The 20,802-nt window shown below is 26.4% G+C and overlaps 1 protein-coding gene across 2 annotated transcripts in view; it reads right to left on the bottom strand.

Annotated features, from left to right (window-relative positions):
- pum (pumilio) overlaps positions 1–18,168 on the bottom strand; it is a 400,777-nt gene extending 382,609 nt beyond the window's left edge. For both annotated transcript variants that reach the window (XM_075290160.1, XM_075290161.1), the window contains exon 1: positions 17,184–18,168. In XM_075290160.1, coding sequence (XP_075146275.1) covers positions 17,184–17,330 — 147 coding nt within the window. In that variant the 5' untranslated portion in view covers positions 17,331–18,168. The remainder of the gene's footprint in view (positions 1–17,183) is intronic.
- Between the last annotated feature and the right edge of the window lie 2,634 nt (positions 18,169–20,802).

The raw sequence follows: 20,802 nt of genomic DNA, 5'->3' as shown, positions 1-20,802 counted from the left end.
CAGTATTACGCTGATGTCAGTTTTAAAAATTGCCCTCGTTTGTCGCGCTACAAAAGCTATGCCATAAACCATATAATTTATATAAATATTAGCCGACTAAAAGTGTTTTGTTTTAAACCATTTAGAAGAGATTATCTGGATTTTATTGCCTGAACGAGACAAAATTTATCCAATAATAAAATTAAGGTTTATTTAATTGCAAAACCGAAAAAGATAAGATAAGTTCATTGAAATGTAATGTAAATGTATTTAAAAAAAATGTTTTAGAGAAAAAGGGGAGAAAACGGGACCTATTTAAAATATATTATTATAAGTGTATATTTTTTAGGATTTCTTTTTTTATTTTTAGGGGCAAAGTTTATATTACAAAAGCATTAGAAAAAATTTTTAAAAATATTATTCACAAAAAAATATTAATAAATAAAATAAGATATTATGAAATCTTTAATTTTTATCAATATTTTAGATCGAATTAAAGTTTATCAATTCAAAATTACTAAATAAGAATAACTTGAGCTCATTATAAGTTATAAAAACCTTTATTTTTATAATTATAAAAATTCATTGAATGGGTTAGGATTTCTTTTTAGAATCTTAAGTGTAAATCAATTGTATTTATAATGAAAATATCAGAAACTATTTTTTAAAATGTTATTAACTAAAAAATCTTAATAAAAATAAGAAAAATGCAATACGAAATAAATAACTTGTGTCAATTAAAATTAAACGTAGTCTCCTTAAATATGTATAACCATATGTCAAATATTTTTTTAAAATTAAAAAAAAACTAAATTTTTTTCTACTAGATTGTAAAAATTCCTAAAATTTGTTTTTGTTTCTTTTTTTGCGAAAAAGATAATTTTATATATTTTTATATGATTTATTTTTAGAATATTATGGGCAAAGCAATTGCATTTAAAAATTAATTGGAAACAATTTTGAACACATTTTATACACAAAAATATTGTAAATATTAAACGTAATTACCTAAAATGTTAATATTTGCAAAATAAATTTATAAAAATTAAAAAATATATTTTTTAATTAAATTGTAAAAATTCCTTAAACTTGTTTTTTGTGCGAAAAAGGTTCTTTTATATATAACAAATTAAATGTAATTTCCTAAACTGTGAATATTTGCAAAATATATGAAATAAATAATTTGTGTCAATTAAAATTAAACGCAATCTCCTTAAATATGAATAACCATATGGCAAATAATTTTCTTAAATTTAAAAAAAAATACATTTTATTTACTAAATTGTAAAAAATCCTTAAATTTTGTTTTTTTTTTTTTGTGAAAAATATAATTTTATATATTTTTATATGATTTCTTTTTAGAATATTATGGGCCAAGCAATTGTGTTTTTAAAAAACAATTGGAAACAATTTTGAACAAAAATATTATAAATATAACAAATTAAACGTAATTTCCTAAAATGTGAATATTTGCCAAATATATGAAATAAATAATTTTTGTGAATTAAAATTAAACGTAATCTCCTTAAATATGAATGAAACCATATGCCAAATAATTTTTAAAAATTTAAATGAACTACATTTTTTACTAAGTTGTGAAAAATACTTTTGTTTTTTTTTGTGCGAAAAATATAATTTTATATATTTTTATATGATTTCTTTTTAGCAATTGTATTTAAAAAAATATATTGGAAACAATTTTGAACAAATTTTATACACAAAAAGATTATAAATAAAACAAATTAAATGGAATTTCCTAAAATGTGAATATTTGCACAATAAATTTATAAAAATTGAAAAATATATATTTTTTTAAATTAAATTGTAAAAATTCCTTAACCTTTTTTTTTTGCGAAAAAGATAATTTTATATAATTTAGAGGATTTGTTTTCAGAATTTTATGGGCAAAGCATTTGTAATATTGTGAAAATTTTTAGTAACAATTTTTACAAAAAATTAATAAAAAAAATAACAAAAAGACTTCAGATTGTCTTAAATATTAAAAAAATAATAAATAATTTGTGTCTATTAAAATTAAACGTAAGTTTCATATATAATTATTTTCTATCCATTCTCATAATATTATACAATACTTTATTTTTATTTATTTTTTTTTTTGTGCGAAAAATATAATTTTATATATTTTTATATGATTTCTTTTTAGCAATTGTATTTAAAAAAAATATTGGAAACAAATTTTATACTCAAAAACATTATTAATATAACAAATTAATTGGAATTTCCTAAAATGTGAATATCCATTTGCATTTATTTATAAAAATTAAAAAAAATATATATATATTTTCTCAATTAAATTGTAAAACTTCCTTAACCTTGTTTTTTGCGAAAAAGGTAATTTTATATAATTTATAAGATTTGTTTTTAGAATTTTATGGGCAAAGCATTTGTAATATTGTGAACATTTTTAGAAACAATTTTTACAAAAAATTAATGAACAATAACAAAAAGACAATCTAAAATAAATAATTTGTGTCTATTAAATTTTAAAAACGTAAGTTTCTTATATAATTATTTTCCACCCATTCTCATAATATTATACAAATGTTTAACCAAATAATTTTATAAAAATTAAAAAAAAAAAATTTTCATGTAATTATATAAAAGTAAGTGATTTTTTTTATGGTAAAAAAATAAATTTAAATTTCCTTAAATTTCAATAATACAAGACATTTTTTTTTATTACCTTTTCTCATTTTGCAATATTTTTTTTTTTACAAATGTTTTGATTTTTATTTTCATTTTACCAAACCATTATTATTATAACAATCATAAAACACCACGTAATAATTGGTTGCGGTTGCCTAAGTTTATAATCATTGCATTCACTTTTGTAACAAGTATTCGATATAATTTAATAAAAACTCAATACACCTTTTGTATTGTAAACCTTATATTAAGTAATCACTTTAAATATCCATTATAAATAAAATGCTTGGAGCTTTTGTTAAACAGTGAATAATCAGATAAGGTCCGTTAAAATCAAAAATTTATTTAACAATAATAAAAAAAAAACAATATTTTTCTTTTGTAAAATTAAGGAAATGCAATGTGGTCAGATAATAACAAGGAAGCATTACTTACATTTTTAATATTTTATTATTAAATATTACGTAAAATAAAAAATAGGAAAAACTCACAAAAATAATAAAAAATCAAATCAATTTAATGATTTTAAAGCATTAAATTGATTTGATTTTTGGAGTTGCCTTAATTAATTTAAGGAAAGAAAATTAATTAATATTATTTGTTATATGTTATTATACATAAATTAAAAAGACTCTAAATAAAATTATTTTATAACAAATTCACTAATTTAATGAATACTAAATGCGGACAATAAATAGGAACTTTGTTGACTTTAGCCTACTCCTAAAGCCATCAACTAACAAAAGATCCAAACGAAAAAAAAAAATCATCCGTTTTTTTAAACTAAATTTTCCCATTGTACCATGGAACATTGCACAAAAATCCTCTTTTTCTCAAAACTTAAAAAAGACTTGTAAATCTTTTTTATGACGAACGAAAAAGAACATAGCCAAGAAGGAAATACCATACATCATCTACATAACATATCTGCCGGATACCAGAATCCCTTGTTGTGGCAGATGACTTAAAGGAACAAGTAGTGAATTACAAAGTCTTTTCGTATATTTTTTTCTGCTGCTACTGCTGTTAATAATAAATCCTTAAACAAGAAACGGAAAATGCCTTGAAGCTATCAAATGGGGAAATCAAAGGCGGCACATAAAGTGCAGAGAGAAAAAATGAGAAATAAAAATTACAAAAAAAAGTTACAAACAAAAATTATAAAAGAAATATTCCAACGGTAATTAAAATATAGAACACTTTGTAGAAGGGTAGTGTTATGACAAGGATGAATTTATATGTAAGAGAAGGAATAAAAATAAAATGGTATTTGCTATTTGCCTCAGATGTCCGACAATGTCCTCCAGGAAGAACCCGGAAAGAGAGAAAAACAATAAAGGCAACAATTTTGTATAGAAATTAAATTTTTTTCTATAGACAGAAAATTATGTTAACATTTTTAAAACGTTGTTAAAATTTTCTATAGACAAAAAATTTGCCATAGCTAGAAAATTTGAAAAAAAAATTATTCATTAAAAAATTTTCACAAAATTTTCTATAAGCAGAAAATTTTTTATAGGCGGATAACTTTCACAAAATTTCTCACAGAAAGACTTATCCATCGATAGAAAATTTTTACAAACTTTTTGATAGAGAGAAAATGTTCACATAATTTTCTATAGAAAATTTTTTTGTAAATCTGCTATAGAGAAAATTTAATTAACATTTTCTATACACAGAAAATGCTTATAGGCATTTTTTATATATACAGGATTCTCACAAAACTTTTTATAGAGAGAAAATTTTCACAAAATGAATTTTTTGTAAATTTTTCTATACAAAGAAATTTTTATACAAAGTAAAATTTTACAAAATTTTTTATAGACTGAAATTTTCTATAAACAGAAAATGTTCACAAAATTTCCATAGAGAGAAAATTTTTGGCATTTTTATATACACAGGATTCTCACAAAACTTTCTATAGAGAGAAAATTCTCACAAAAGGAAATAATAAGGAAATAATAAAAATTGTTTCTTGTTGTTAGGTTATGTTAGTTGGCAGCCCGATGTATCACGCTCACTTAGACTATTCAGTCCATTGTGCTACCGCATTGGTGAACTTCTCTGTTATCACTGAGTCCTACACGATTCCATGTTAAGCTCAATGACAAGGGATCTCCTTTTTATAGCCGAGTGCGAACGGCGTTCCACATTGCAGTGAAACCACATAGAGAAGTTTTGAAATCCTCAGAAATGTCACTAGCGGGAAAAGCGGTGTTCGGTCAAAGTAGGAATCGAACCCATGACCTTGTGTACACGCAGAGAAGGAATATGATCACCCCAAACATGTTTGAAGAGCAAAATGTTATTTTTTGCATGGTGACCATGTAATATGTTTGCCACTAAAATTTTATTTTCTGGTCAAATATAACCTGCTTGTCAAAATCAAATACATAATTTCCGAGAAAATAACATGGTTGCGAAAACCATGTTACATGATCACCACCCAAAAATAACATTTTCCTCTTAAAACATGAAGAGAAGGAATATGATAACCTCAAGGATCATATTCCTTCTCTGGGTGTATGCAAGGCGGGCATGCTAACCATTGCACCACGGTGGCTCCTTTGTTTCTCTATAGAATAGTTACCCAGCAAAAACTCTCATTACCCGGTAATCTTGCATGTAAGCCTATTTAAAAATTAATAACCACTTATTAATTTGCATCGCTCCGGATTACATTTACATGCGCATGTCCTAGGAGGAAAGCACTTCTCTCCAGGCATACTTTCGGCCATGAAATAAGTAGTGGTTTTAGAGCATATAATCACCTAATATGTAATCACTTATTCGTAGATACACCAAAATTTGCAAAATAGCCACTTATTGTCTCAGGCAACCAAATCTCGAAAATATTGGTTTCTATCGCCGATTACAATGGATCAAAATATGGCGAGAAATGCTGTAATAGGAGCACTACACACAGAGAAGGAATATGATCACCTCAAACATATTTGAAGAGCAAAATGTTATTTTTGTATGGTGACCATGTAACATGTTTGTCACTAAAATGTTATTTTCTCGTCAAATATAGCCTGCTTGCCGAAATCAAATACATGATTTCCGAGAAAATAAAATGGCTGCGAAAACCATGTTACATGGTCACCACCCAAAAATAACATTTTGCTCTTAAAACATGTTTGAGGTGATCATATTCCTTCTCTGGGTGTACTTGAATAGAAACGAATATTGTATAAATAAACAAAAAATCTAATCATCTAAATAAGATTACACGCAAATTAATTGCACACTTAAAATAGAAACAAATGTAGGTTGTTTAAGGGAGTTGGATTCGTGAATTACGTTATAATATATCCAATAGTCAATTCACATTAGGTTCGAAATCTACTAAAAATGGATTTTAAGTCCTTTTTTTATAAGGCAAATGGCATTTGAAATCTAATTTAGGTCCATTTTGGAAGTGTAATGCGAATGAAGCATTTATTTAAAACATAATATGTTAATGGCATTAATTTAAAGCACAATTATTATGAGATATTTGTGATAACAATTTATTAACGGAAAAATGTTCAAAATTACCGTTACATTACAAATTCTTTCTGATTTTTTAAGTAAAAACTCAATTATGTGAATAATTATACCTAATGGTACCAACATTTATTCTATTTTATTAAGACATTAACAGCCAACTGCATAAAAATTTGAGAATAACAATTCGAAAATTACCGAAAAGTATTTATTTTTGTCATTACAAGTTAGTCATTATAACTCACCGCAATGTAATGCAACGTGTAATGACAGCTGTACTCCTGGTAATGCCAATCGTAATGAGTAGTGGTTACCTAGTTTTTTGCTGGGTATTTTGTGAAAATTTTATGTCTACAGAAAATTTTGTTAACATGCTCTGTTTATAAAAAATTTCTACAAAATTTTCTATAAACAAAAAATTTCCAAAAACGAAAAAAAATCTACAGACAAAAGTTTTTCATAAAATTTTGTCTAGATAAACAATTTTCACAAAATTCGTTTATAGACAGAAAATTTTAATAAAATGTTCAAAAAATTAACAAAATTCTATAGACAGAGATTTTCACATTTTCTACAGAAAGAAAATTTTCACTATCTTTTCTATTGAGAGAAAATGTATTAAAATTTTCACAAACTTTTCTATTGACAGAAAATTTATTAAAATTTTTGGTAGACAAAAATTTCTACGCAGATTTTTTTTTTTTAATTTTCTTTAGACAGAAAATGTTCTATAGAAACAGAATAGAATATAATATTTTATGAAATCTTCTGTTGATGTAAAATTTTAAAAAATTTTCTTTAGACAGAAAAGTATGAAATTTTCTTTAGACAAGAAATGTTGACAGAAATTTTATGGAAATATATTTTTTGAATTTTATGGAAATATATTTTCTGGACATATTTTCTATAGACAGAAAATTTTCTATTGAAACGGAATAGAATAAAATATTTTACAAAAATCTTCTGTTGATGTAAAAATTTACTTTAGACAGAAAAGTATGAAATTTTCTTTAGACAAAAACTGTTGACAGAAATTGTATGGAAATATATTGTTAGAATATTATGGAAATATATTTTCTGAACATATTTTCTATATTACTAAATTAAATAAATAAATTTAGTTGCGAAAGTTTAGTTGAAACGAATCTTCTTTAATGCTTTCCCTTGTCTCAGCGGGTTTTAAATTTCAATTGTACCATGTAATGCATACTAAATCTGGAGATAATATGTAATGCTTGGTTTCTAAAACGGGAGGAAGGAAGTGGCTTCTATTTACACATCATCCATTATTGAAGTTCCGTTTTCGCCCATGCCGGTGGTGGCCCTCATCCTCATATAGCTGAAACAATATCATGTCTTACATACTTTACAGGTATTTAGCACCAAAAAAATAAAACGCCAACACCAACAAGTGTTGAGATGAGCAGAGCTCTCTTTTGTTCGTGTTTCCCCTTTTTGGGTTTTTTTAGAAATACAACTTGACTAAACTAAAGTGTTGTTTGTTACATAGAGACCGATTATCACCGCCTTGATACTTTCACCCCTGCCACAATATAGGCGCACACGCTATCAAACAACATACCACACCAACACAAATACCTTACAACCACTGTTGCTGCTTTTTTAAATGACGTATGAAGTGCATGACACTTGTTGTTGCATGTTTTTTTTCTTCTCTATGACAATTCATACGCATGGTTGCACATCCAAATTACATCGTTGGCGCTTTTTTGATGCTTCCTTCTAGCCATAGAGCATTTAAAATAACAGCAATGTTCGATGTGTGTTTGTCGAATGTAAATATTTCTAAATTCCTTTTAAATATCTAAATACAATGTTAACAAAAACAACATCAACAATAGGCAAAACAAACATACAACTCATAATCAAACTACTAGGGAGGAGAGAGAGAGAGAGCAAGTGCTACAAAAAGTGATTAAACGAGGAAACAAAGTCGTTGGTTTTTTTTTTGTTTTTGTAAGTTTCGTTAATGCCCCACACCTTATACACACCAACAATAATTCTTTGTTTATTGTAAGATGGGTATTACAAAGCTAATAATGATGTTGCCACAGATCTTAATAGGCAGTGTGCGATTATTTCTCCAAATCACAATTCAAGTGAGAAGAGAAAAAAAACTGTGTTTTGAAAATTTTTATAGAAGTTTTGGAGATTTCTAAACGTGGAAAATCGAAATAAATAATAGATATGTGTGTGCAAAGATTTTCAGCATCAATTACAGATTTTTGATTTCGAAGAAAAGCATTCACTAAAACAAAATTTTTTTTTTTATTAATACCTAAAATAACTTCTTTGAACTAATACTGGATTCCAAATTTTTTTTCCTGTCATATTTCTTTTCCTTCATTTTTTTTTTGTATTATTGTTATGCACCTCATGTCACATAGAAAAATATTTAAAAAATATAAAATATGCAGTTTAAAATGTAAATTTTCTTTACAAAAGAAAAATTCGAATATTGAATTGTGGTGGCCGCAACAACAGCAACAAGAGTTTGTCTAAAGGCATGTATGAACACCCCAAACAACATTATTTTCTATGCAGTCGCTTAAATTAGTGTCTCTAAGGTTAATTGGCTAATAAATTATTTAAAATGTATATATTTTTTTTCTTTGCTTTGCTTTTGAGCTATGTAGACGACCAAATAGATGTACACAAAAAAAAACCTAAAATATATTTCATTGAATATGGGAAGAGGGAATGTTTTGTGATGACTGAGGCTAGCATAATGCATGTCGTATTGGTGTGAAAGATGGTATCGACAAATAATCAAAAATGGAAAGCTTCACATATCTAATAGGAAAGATGAAACTATAAATTCTGTCTAAATGATATCATGCCTTAATATGCATCATTTTATGCCGATCATAACACATCGTTACACTATGAAACGATTTTTGCAAGTGAAAGTGTTAACATATTCGGTAAAAAATATAAAATATTTGCCACCTTCATGGTGTCATGTTCATCCTAGATATTTTGTCTTTTCATCTAAAATATCCAACATTCTTTAATACTCTTTCATCTATTAAATTTACTGTCATAACATTGAAATCCTATTATTGATATTGGTATTAACACATTCCTCCTCCCCCTCCCCCAATAGATATTTACTTGCATTGTTCACTGAAATTACAATAAAATCCCATTATTGTCATTGAGCTCTTGAAATCAATGGTTAGACTCTCTTGAAATCAATGTACTCCCAATCCCTCTCAAACTATTTTCACCAGCATAACGAAAGCCAAACACACAAAAACAACAAACAACTGTTATTCAAACTATGACACAGCAATGATGTGCCCAGTGGGCACTGTCCACAAAATGTAAAAAATATCAGTATCTATATATATAAAAGGAATAAACTTCGTTTTAGATTTATTTTATTTTCCGTTTCAATATTTTAAACCTCAGGATTTTGATGTGAAAGTGCATTCAATTAGTTTCACATATTCTAAAGGTATAAGTGAGGATCTTATTAAAAAACAAAATCTATGTTTCAGTTTATTTAGACAAATTTGGATCAAATTTTAAAAACGAACAAAAATACAAAATCATATATCAAATTCCAAACAAAAGAATTCTATGTTCAAAAGCATTTAAATATTAATTTTTATCCCGTTTAAAAGAACAAAACTAGAAAAACTTGTAGCATTTGTTCCACAAATTTTCAATGCTAACTAACTAAACAAGAGATATACTTAAAAATTCTTTCCGACATTGAGATCTTCACGTTTTAGCTATAAACCAAAAAAAAAATTATTTATATAAAAATTTAAAAAGCAAAGTAATTAAATAAGAATAAGTTTTAAGTTTTAAATCATATATTATTAGCATATTTAAAAAAAAAAAAAAAAAAAAAACAACTGTTTAAAATAGGGTACACCATTTTATTATCATCTCAATGCAATTCTTCTCTATTTAATGGTAGTTATTTTATCAAATTTAATGTTTCAGGAAATTTAATATAGGTTAAGTAGAGAATCAAGCGAACTTGTGCTTATCTAAATCAAGACATTATCATTTTGGTTTTGTGAATAATGCATTAAAGAATCTATATATAATCTATATGTATCTTTTTGTTTTTAATTTTATTAAAACGAGTTTTATTCCTCATCATTAAGCTATAAATTCAACAGAACAAGATGCCATACACATACACCTACTATAAGTATCAATAACACTTAAGATAATATCATCAAGTGTCGACTTTTTAATTTTGGAAACATTATTTGTATATTAACCTTCTAAAGTACTAGGCAAGGTGATAATTGAGTCGATGAAGATACCGAAAAAAAGCAGATATTAAGAAAATCTCCTATACAATGGAAATTTTGAAACATTTTCTACAAAAATAAAATTTTCACAAATTCCTCTATAGAGAGAATATTTTAAAAAAATTTCGATACAAAATATCCTATATAGCAAATTTTGTTTAAATTTTCCATAGAGAGAAAACTTTCACAAAATCCTCTATAGAGAGAATACTTTAAAAAATTTTCGATCGAAACAAAAATGTTTACAAAATATCCTATATAGCAAATTTTGTTTAAATTTTCTATAGAGAGGAAATTTTCACAAAATCCTCTAGGAAGATAATAATTTGAAAATTATTCGATAGAAACAAAAATTTTGACAAAATATCCTATATAGCAAATTTTATTTAAATTTCCTATAGAGAGGAAATTTTTACAAAATCCTCTATAGATAGAATAATTTAAAAAATTTTCGATAGAAACAAAAATGTTTACAAAATATCCTATATAGCAAATTTTGTTTAAATTTCCTATAGAGAGGAAATTTTCACAAAATCCTCTATGGAGATAATAATTTGAAAATTTTTCGATAGTAACAAAAATTTTGACAAAATATCCTATATAGCAAATTTTGTTCAAATTTCCTATTGAGAAAAAATTTTGATAAAATTTCCTAAAAAGAAATTTTTGAGAAAATTTTCTAAAGAGAAAAAAAATTGACAAATTTTTCTATATAGAAAAACGTTCTCTATAGCGAGAAAATTTTAACAAAATGTCCAATAGGAAGAACATTTTGAAAAAATTTCCTATAGAGAGAAAATTTTGACAAAGTTTCCTAAAAGGACAATGTTGAAAAAAGAAAATTCTTTGACACAATTTCCTATAGACAGAAAATGTTAAAAAAAATCTCCTATACAATGGAAATTTTGAAAAATTTTCTACAGAAAGAAAATTTTCACAAAGTCCCCTATAGAGAGAATAATTTAAAAAAATTTCGATAGAAACAAAAAATTTACAAAATATCCTATATAGCAAATTTTGTTTAAATTTTCTACTGAGACAAAATTTTCACAAAATCCTATACAGAGAGAATAATTTAAAAAAATTTTCGATAGAAAAAAAAAATACAAAATATCCTATATAGCAAATTTTGTCAAAATTTCCTATAGAGAGAAAATTTTCACAAAATCCTCTATAGAGAGAATAATTTAAAAAAATTTCGATAGAAACAAAAATTTTGACAAAATATCCTATATAGCAAATTTTGTTTAAATTTCCTATAGAGAAAATTCTGACTCAATTTCCTATGGAAAAAAATTTTAAGAAAATTTCCTATAGAGAAAAAATTTTGAGAAAATTTTCTATAGAAAAACAAATTGACAAAATTTTCTATATAGAAAAATGTTCTCTATAGCTAGAAAATTTTAACAAAATGTCCAATAGGAAGAACATATAAAGAGCAAATTTTGACAAAATTTCCTGCACGGAAAAACTTTCGACGACAATTCTTATAGACGGAAAATTTTGACAAAAATGTTCACAAAATTTCTTATAGTCAGAAAATTTTCACAAAATTTCTTATAGTCAGAAAATTTTGAGAAAATTTCCTGTAGTGTTAAAATTTTTACAAAATTTGTAATAGATAGAAAATTTTGACAAAATCTCTATAAACCTGAAATTTTGAGAACATTTCCTAAAGAAAAAAAATTGACACAATTACCTATAGACAAAAAAGTATAACAAAATTTCTTATACAGAACATTTTGAAATAAAATTTCCTTTAGATAGAAAATTTAGAAGAAAAAAATCATAAAGACAGAAAATTTTCACAAAATTTCCTATAATCAGAAAATTTAGAAAAAAAAATTCTTATTGGAAAATAAATTTTGACAAAATTTCATATAGCCAGAAAATTTTTACAAAATTTCCTATTGGCAATAAACGTTGACAAAATTTCCTATAAACAGAAAATTTAGAAGAAGAAAATCCTATTGGCAGAACATTTTGACAAAATTTTCTATAAACAGAAAATTAAACAAAAATTGATATTAACAGAACATTTCCACAAAATTTCTTATTGCCAGAAAACTTTGACAAAATTACCTATAGACAGAAAATTTTTACGAAATTTCCTATAGACAGAGAATTTGTACAAACTCTTCTATAGAGAAAATATTTACAAAATTTCCTTTGGAGAGAAAATTTCTACAAAATTTCTTTTAAAGAAAATTTTGACAAAATTTCCTACACGGAATAACTTTCGACGACTATTCTTATAGATAGAAAATTTATACAAACATTTTCACAAAATTTCTTATAGTCAGAAAATTTTGAGAAAATTTCTTAGTCAGAAAATTTTGAGAAAATTTCCTGTAGTGTTAAAATGTTTACAAAATTTGTAATAGATAGAAATTTTTGACAAAATCTCTATAAACCTGAAATTTTGAGAACATTTCCTAAAGAATAAAAATTGACACAATTACCTATAGACAAAAAAGTATAACAAAATTTCTTATACAGAACATTTTGAGAAAAATTTCCTTTAGTTAGAAAATTTAGAAAAAATCATAAAGGCAGTAAATTTTGACAAAATTTCCTATAATCAGAAAATTTAGAAAAAAAATCTTATTGGCAAATAAATTTTGACAAAATTTCATATAGCCAGAAAATTTTTACAAAATTTCCTATTGGCAATAAACGTTGACAAAATTTCCTATAAACAGAAAATTTAAAAAAAAAATCCTATTGGCAGAAAATTTTGACAAAATTTCCTATAAACAGAAAATTTATACAAAATTTGGTATTAACAGAAAATTTCTACAAAATTTTTTATTGCCAGAAAACTTTGACGAATTGAAAATTTTTATGAAATTTCCTATAGACAGAGAATTTATACAAAATCTTCTATAGAGAAAATGTTTACAAAATTTCCTTTGGAGAGAAAATTTCTTTTAAAAAAAAAATTTTACAAAATTTTCTACAGAGAGAAAAGTTTAACAAAATACCATATAGGGAATATTGTGACAAAATTTCTACATCGCAACAAAAATATTTATAAAATTTCCTATAGACAGAAAAATGTGGACCAAATTTCCTTTAGACAGAAAAAATGTTCAGAAAATTTCTTACAGACAGAAAAGGGTAACAAAATTGCTTCTGGGAGGAAAAAGTTGACAAAATTGTTAACAATTTTTGAGTAAAACTATTTAAAAAAAATTCTGCAGACAGAAAAGTGTTTAGTACATACTGAAGTTTCTTTATATATTGAGAAAAAATAAAATAAAATAAAATAAAATAAAATAAAATAAAATAAAATAAAATAAAATAAAATAAAACAATATTTATCCATATTCTAGACAAAGGTTTCTATGCTATAGTAAACCTGGCGCCCAACGAAGGCACCTAACGAAACAAATACAAACTACTCTTTATAACCTTTTATCTTTTTAATAAAATTGTTTACAATTTTTGAGTAAAACTATTTAAAAAAAATTCTGTAGACGGAAAAGTGTTTAGTACACACTGAAATTTCTTTAAATATTGAGAAAAAATTAAAAAAAAAAAAAAACAAATATTTATACATATCCTAAACAATGGTTTCTATGCTATAGTAAACCTGGCGCCCAACGTAAGCATCTAACGAAACAAATACAAACTACTCTTTGTAACCTCCTATATTTTTAATAAATCAAAATATTTTTACTACTTAGTAACGGCCGCCCTCCTCCAAAAAAAAAAAAAAAAAACTTTCCTTCAGTATTTTTCAATATTAACAGCTCATAAAAATCAAACATTATATCAATAGTGTTCCACCTTCTTTGGAGTCCCATAAAACATTAAACCAGCACGAAAAAACACCCTCAATATATCCACAGGCAATTTCTCTATCAAAAACAACAAAATATATAAAAATACCGAAAAATCATTGTTCAAAAAAAAAAAAGATTAATTTCTTAAAGAAAAGCAGTAAAAGAATTCGCAAACGCCAAAGTGAGGCAGCTAGACATACAGCAACCAACACACAAAGGTCAATAGCAAGCATTTAACATGAAATAACAGCAAACCATCAATCACATTTGTTAGCAAATTATAAAAAAGATATATGACCAATAAGTCAGAGAATGCCCGCATAGTCGTCGTCATGTTTTTCCAATTTTTTTTTGGTCTGCGTTTCATATTTTTTGTTTTTGTTGAGTTCTTTGTTTTATTGGACCATATGAATTGATAAGAAAACATACTGAACAGAGGCCCATTGAGAACGACACCACATAGTGAGCTTCAAACAACAAGTGTTGGTCGTTGGATCTTGGTGGTCGGGCATTCACGCAATGACCATTGGCTATTTTAAGGTAGTCGGAGGAGGAGCTTCTCCTGGCATATGGATGATAAGAAATTTTCCATGTTTTTTTATTTGCAATTGGGGGGTTGCTTGGAAATATGAAAGGCAACAATATGAGTCAGAGATAAGGGTAAGGGCAGGATTGAGAAATATTTGTTTTGGTAAAAATTGAAATAATTATAATTTTTTTTTTTAATTTTTAAAACATTTTTTAAAAATAGAGTTAGATATTTTTACCTTAGATAATTTAAAGATTATTACTTAAAAAAAAAAAATCATTATTGCGGAAACAATTTTCCTTACTACATACAAAGGACGCAAATTACAAAGTCGTGTTCTAAAGTTACAGAAAAATATTTTTAAAGCAAAACGATTTTTAACCCTCTTTTAATTAATAATTCTTTATTTTTTTTTTTAGAAATTTGTCCTTAATATTTAAGTTGAAAAATCTAGAAGATTCAAAATGTCATTTATTTTTTAAATCATATCTGTTTTTGTTTACTTTAAAGGAAAATTTGCCTTACTTAAAAGACTTAAGACTGTAACGGAAGGTTAAAAAAATCGTGTCCTAAATTTACAGAAAAGTATTTTTTAGCAAAGATTATTAAATTTCTCTTAATTCATATATAGAAATTTGTCATTAATATATGTCCCAGCAAAAAAAAAAATTGGAAGTTCTTCTCAAGGCACAACTTTAAAAGAACTTCCAAAAATGCCCTCCCAAAGATGTTCTTTATTTTAACGGCACAGGAAGTTCTTTTGAATCAATTTTTTTACAACTCGCTTTTTTCATATTTTTAATGAGAAATTTATTTTATTTCGTTTCAAATAGGTTAAAAACAGATTAAGAATTAATAATATGATACACTTTATTTAAATTTAGCCGACAAAAATGTTAAATCCTTTCTAGATAAAATGCGAATTTTTTAAAATATTTGATGACAAACGTTCCACACAAGCGTTATAAAGCATTAAAAATAATAAACAATTTTAAAAATTATTTATTTGTCAAAATATCACAAAATTTCTTAATTCACATCCAAAACACTGAATTCACCTCACACCTTAAGAAGTGATGCAAATTAAGTGCAGCGGCTGTTGAAATGGTGGACATCCGTCCTATGACAAGCCCATGTTAAATTCATCGCTTCTGCGCCAATTTGGCACCTCTTCCGGATCCAAAAAGAATATTTTCACTACCTTTTTGGCGACGCTTTTTTTGCTGGGGAGTAAATTGCCTGTCCAAAAATGTAGGCTGTACAATCTTAAAGAATCAATAGCTATGTTAATTTAAAGATTTTTTTTTTTTTTTAAATTAAAAAATGTTTTTCTTTACTTCAAGAAAAAATTGCATTACTTCAAAGACATACCACTTTAACGGAGAAACGCGAGATTCGAAGAATAGTGTCCTAGTTTTAAATAAATAAATAAATTTAATCCTAGCCTAAAGGTTATTTCTTTAAATCAAAAATAATTTTCTTTAATTTAAGAAAAACTTGTCTAACTTCAAAGACATACAACTTTAACATGAATTTCAAAAAATCGTGTCCTAAATTTAAAGATGATTAACTAAAATTTGACATTAACTTTTTTATTTTAAAGAAATTTGTCCTTAATATTGCGTGTCCTAAAATTTAGGCTACATTACATTCTATATCAGGACCACAAAAGGTTGTTTTTTTTTTCAGTCCAAGGAAATCAAACATTTTGTTTAGGCAATATTCCATATATGAAGGTCACACAAAAAAAATAGGTTTTTGTATTCAATCACGAAATTAATTGATCGAAATAATTTTTAACTGAATTGTCTTCAATCACAGAAGTGATAGTATCAATGAAATAATTAAAAGATAATTGAAAGTCAATTAAAAAATTTATTGATCCAATTGAAAAAGTAATAGATACTATTCATTTTTGTTTCAATTAAAAATTTTTTTTTATCAATTAAATTCTAGATTGAATATTTTTTAAGGCTCAATTAAGTCTTTAATTGAAAAAAAAAAAAAAAAAACAAAATCGTAAAAAATTTTTCTGTGTAATTTTTTTTTAATTTTTTTTCTATGTGATTTTTTTTAAATTTTTTTTTCTGTGTGATTTTTATTTTTTAAATTTTTTTCTGTGTGATAATCCGAAATAAATGACTGCTTCTATCAATCTAAGGAAATCAAAGTTTCGTTAAGGCAATATTCCAAAATAAATGACTGCTTCTATCGTGAATGTTTGTGGAGTGGCTAAAATACGTCTCTTTATTGAGAGTTCTCCAATTAACCCCCCAATTCTTCCTAAAAATGGCTCTAACAAAAAAATTATTCCAATAATTTTTATAAATTAATTCATTTTCGTTTCTTTACAATTTAGTAAACTTTTAATTTAATTTCGATTTTTTTAGACTTTAATTAAAAAAAAAAAAAAAAAATCTTTTAAAAACTTACAATATGTTCCTTGAGGTCCTTGGTACGAGTTAGTGGTCCCAACCATTGATGTAATCCAATATAGCGTTTTTGTACTAATTTTAAAGCCGGTGCTCCTTGAGCATAGGGGCCACCCAAAAGGGCGCTGGCCGTTTCTAAGACCACCATTTTACTTGATCTTAGTTAATCCAAAAGCGTTTGATATTTTTTTGTAAGTGAATAAGAGATGGATGTTATTTTTAGGACTTTTTTGTGTAGCACTATTTTTGTTATTGATATTGAGATATAATAGCTTATTATTTGTATAATATTTTTTATAAATATTTTTATTATTAGCCGATTAAACGATATACACACTACTAGTATTGCAGAAATAAATTATTTTAATTTTTTTCTTATTTTTTTATTGCAATTTTTTTTTCTTCAATATTTACTGGTTTATATTATCTGTATATGAATATAATTTTTTGTAGTATTCTTTTTCTTCCTATTTTTATATTTATCGTGTTATGTATTATAATCGGATTTTAATCCAATTTCCAATTTGTTTGCTGCAATGCCAATGCTGTTGCTTATCAACTTGGTTGGTTGGGTTTGGTTGGTTATCCTTGATTGTTTGCTTGGACCAGGACAACGACAACTACAAAAGCTGAGCTCTCTTCGTTGGGAGTTGTATGTGTGTTGGAAATATGACACGTTGTACAAAATACAAACAGAATTGAATCAATTTTACTTCAGCATCACAGTATCATCACCATCATCATATTCATACTCCTTCTTCTATTATCCACTTGGTTAACGGTTGGTGAAAAAATTCTTTTTTTTCTTAAATCCTTTTAAATGGCTTTCGAGCACGTTTCTCTTGCGTATAACAAACACAAGGATTTTTTAATTAAATTGTATTAAGAATTTTTTTTCTTTATTTTTGGGAAAAATTCATGAGTTCTTGGAATTTTTCAAAACAAATTTTAAGATTTTTTGATTTTCTATATTATGTTATACAGGGATTTTAGTTGTATCTTTTCTTTTGGTTATATATTTTTTTAATTTTGTGCTATTTGTAAATGGGTATGTGTGCGTTATTTTGTTTATTTTTTTGATATTTTATTTTTATTATAATTTTATACAATAATATTCACAATATGTTTGGGTAATTGAAACCGTATTAAGTTTTTATTTTGTTAATTTTAAATTATATATGTTAAATATCCATATGTTTTATCCAAGGCTAAATGGTCAATATCTACCAGCTGTTGCTTTATTTTAAATGTTTAAAGCATAGTTTTGGGCTTTCTTCTAAATTTAAAGCATACTTTAGGGATTTTTTGGGTTAAATATAAAGCATAGTTTTAGGCTTTGTTTTCAATATTTCTGTTTACTTTGAAATAATTTTAATCTTTGTTTTTACATTAAAATTTAGGCACAAAATTTTCTTTTTTTTTAATAGAGAAAAACTGAATGAATCACTTATAGAAATCAAATAAATAACAAAATTTTCTCCAAGAAAAATATTTTGATAAAATTCTTAGAATGATTTCTTAATTCTTTTTTGTTGAATTTTCACAAGCTTCAATATGTATACATTTCTTGCAATATTATTTTTTTTTATAAAGAAAATTAATAAAAATATTTCTATTTTTTTTTTGTGATTAACGGTATTTACTTAAAACGCCGTTATAAACACCCACACCATATAGATTAAAGTGATATTTTACTTTTTCTTCTTATTTGGTCACATAGAAACGCGAATGCGAATTATAACGAGAATTATTATTTATGCGTATTATAAACAAATAAATTTCCCATGAACCGTATTGTTCAAAGTTCCATCGCGAACTGAAGTCATAGGCTCGAAGACACACCAAAACGGAAAACGTACACAAAACAACAACGACGAGCGAGCGAGCATTAAATATACGAAGACCAAACAACCGAAAAGAACCTTTTTAAAGATAGCAAAACAATGTATGCTCAATAACATTCCCACTAGAGAAAGAGAACAAGATAGAGAGAGAGGGAGAGAATGTATAATATTTTCATAATAGAGAGAAAGGAACAACTTTCCACATTGGTTAAGAGTGTAAATTTACAAGTCTCTTATAACCATACAGTATAAGAATTGAACACATGTTTGCTTAACATCAACCTCACTGATTGAAGTCTACACCAATGCAACAAAAAAAATTGTTCCGTTATCATGGCACACGAACAGCCATTCCTATAGCACCCCTCACTAACACACACACACATGTATGGTGAAACATTCCTTTTATTCTCTTCATAAGGCACTGACACACCCTCTCCATAAAAGAATACTCTCTTAAAACTGAAAATTTCATTTTATCTTAAATTACCCCATAGCCAATATTATGAGTATGCCAGTTTTATACTCTTATGAATATACTCTCTAACCTAATTGTGTGATATGAACCTCTCTAAACAAAACAAAACTGTTGCTTGTCTGTATTCTTGGTTTCCCCCCACAAACACGATGGAACAATGTGGTATAAAAGTGGAGACTTTTTTGTAGACCACCACAAAAATCTCTTTAAATAGTTGGAGCTTGTTTAAATAGTCTCTTTAGAAAAGCGAAATGCAACGAATAGGGTTGCCGTGCTACAAGTTATTTTAAGTATATAAAGGGTGATTTGTTAAGAGCTTGATAACTTTTTTTAAAAAAAAAAACGCATAAAATTTGCAAAATCTCATCGGTTCTTTATTTGAAACGTTAGATTGGTCCATGACATTTACTTTTTGAAGATAATTTCATTTAAATGTTGACCGCGGCTGCGTCTTAGGTGGTCCATTCGGAAAGTCCAATTTTGGGCAACTTTTTCGAGCATTTCGGCCGGAATAGCCCGAATTTCTTCGGAAATGTTGTCTTTCAAAGCTGGAATAGTTGCTGGCTTATTTCTGTAGACTTTAGACTTGACGTAGCCCCACAAAAAATAGTCTAAAGGCGTCAAATCGCATGATCTTGGTGGCCAACTTACCGGTCCATTTCTTGAGATGAATTGTTCTCCGAAGTTTTCCCTCAAAATGGCCATAGAATCGCGAGCTGTGTGGCATGTAGCGCCATCTTGTTGAAACCACATGTCAACCAAGTTCAGTTCTTCCATTTTTGGCAACAAAAAGTTTGTTAGCATCGAACGATAGCGATCGCCATTCACCGTAACGTTGCGTCCAACAGCATCTTTGAAAAAATACGGTCCAATGATTCCACCAGCGTACAAACCACACCAAACAGTGCATTTTTCGGGATGCATGGGCAGTTCTTGAACGGCTTCTGGTTGCTCTTCACTCCAAATGCGGCAATTTTGCTTATTTACGTAGCCATTCAACCAGAAATGAGCCTCATCGCTGAACAAAATTTGTCGATAAAAAAGCGGATTTTCTGCCAACTTTTCTAGGGCCCATTCACTGAAAATTCGACGTTGTGGCAGATCGTTCGTCTATTCATGATGAAATGTCAAAGCATACTGAGCATCTTTCTCTTTGACACCATGTCTGAAATCCCACGTGATCTGTCAAATACTAATGCATGAAAATCCTAACCTCAAAAGAATCACCCTTTATTTACCACAATAATACAATTGGCATTTTCGAGTGTTTATGTAGTGAAGCTAATTGGTTTTATTCA

Source organism: Haematobia irritans, chromosome 1 (assembly GCF_050003625.1).
Source record: "Haematobia irritans isolate KBUSLIRL chromosome 1, ASM5000362v1, whole genome shotgun sequence".
NCBI classification, from domain to species: Eukaryota; Metazoa; Arthropoda; class Insecta; order Diptera; family Muscidae; genus Haematobia; species Haematobia irritans.
Note: the sequence above shows the minus strand (reverse complement) of the source record. Positions and strands in the feature narration are given on the sequence as shown.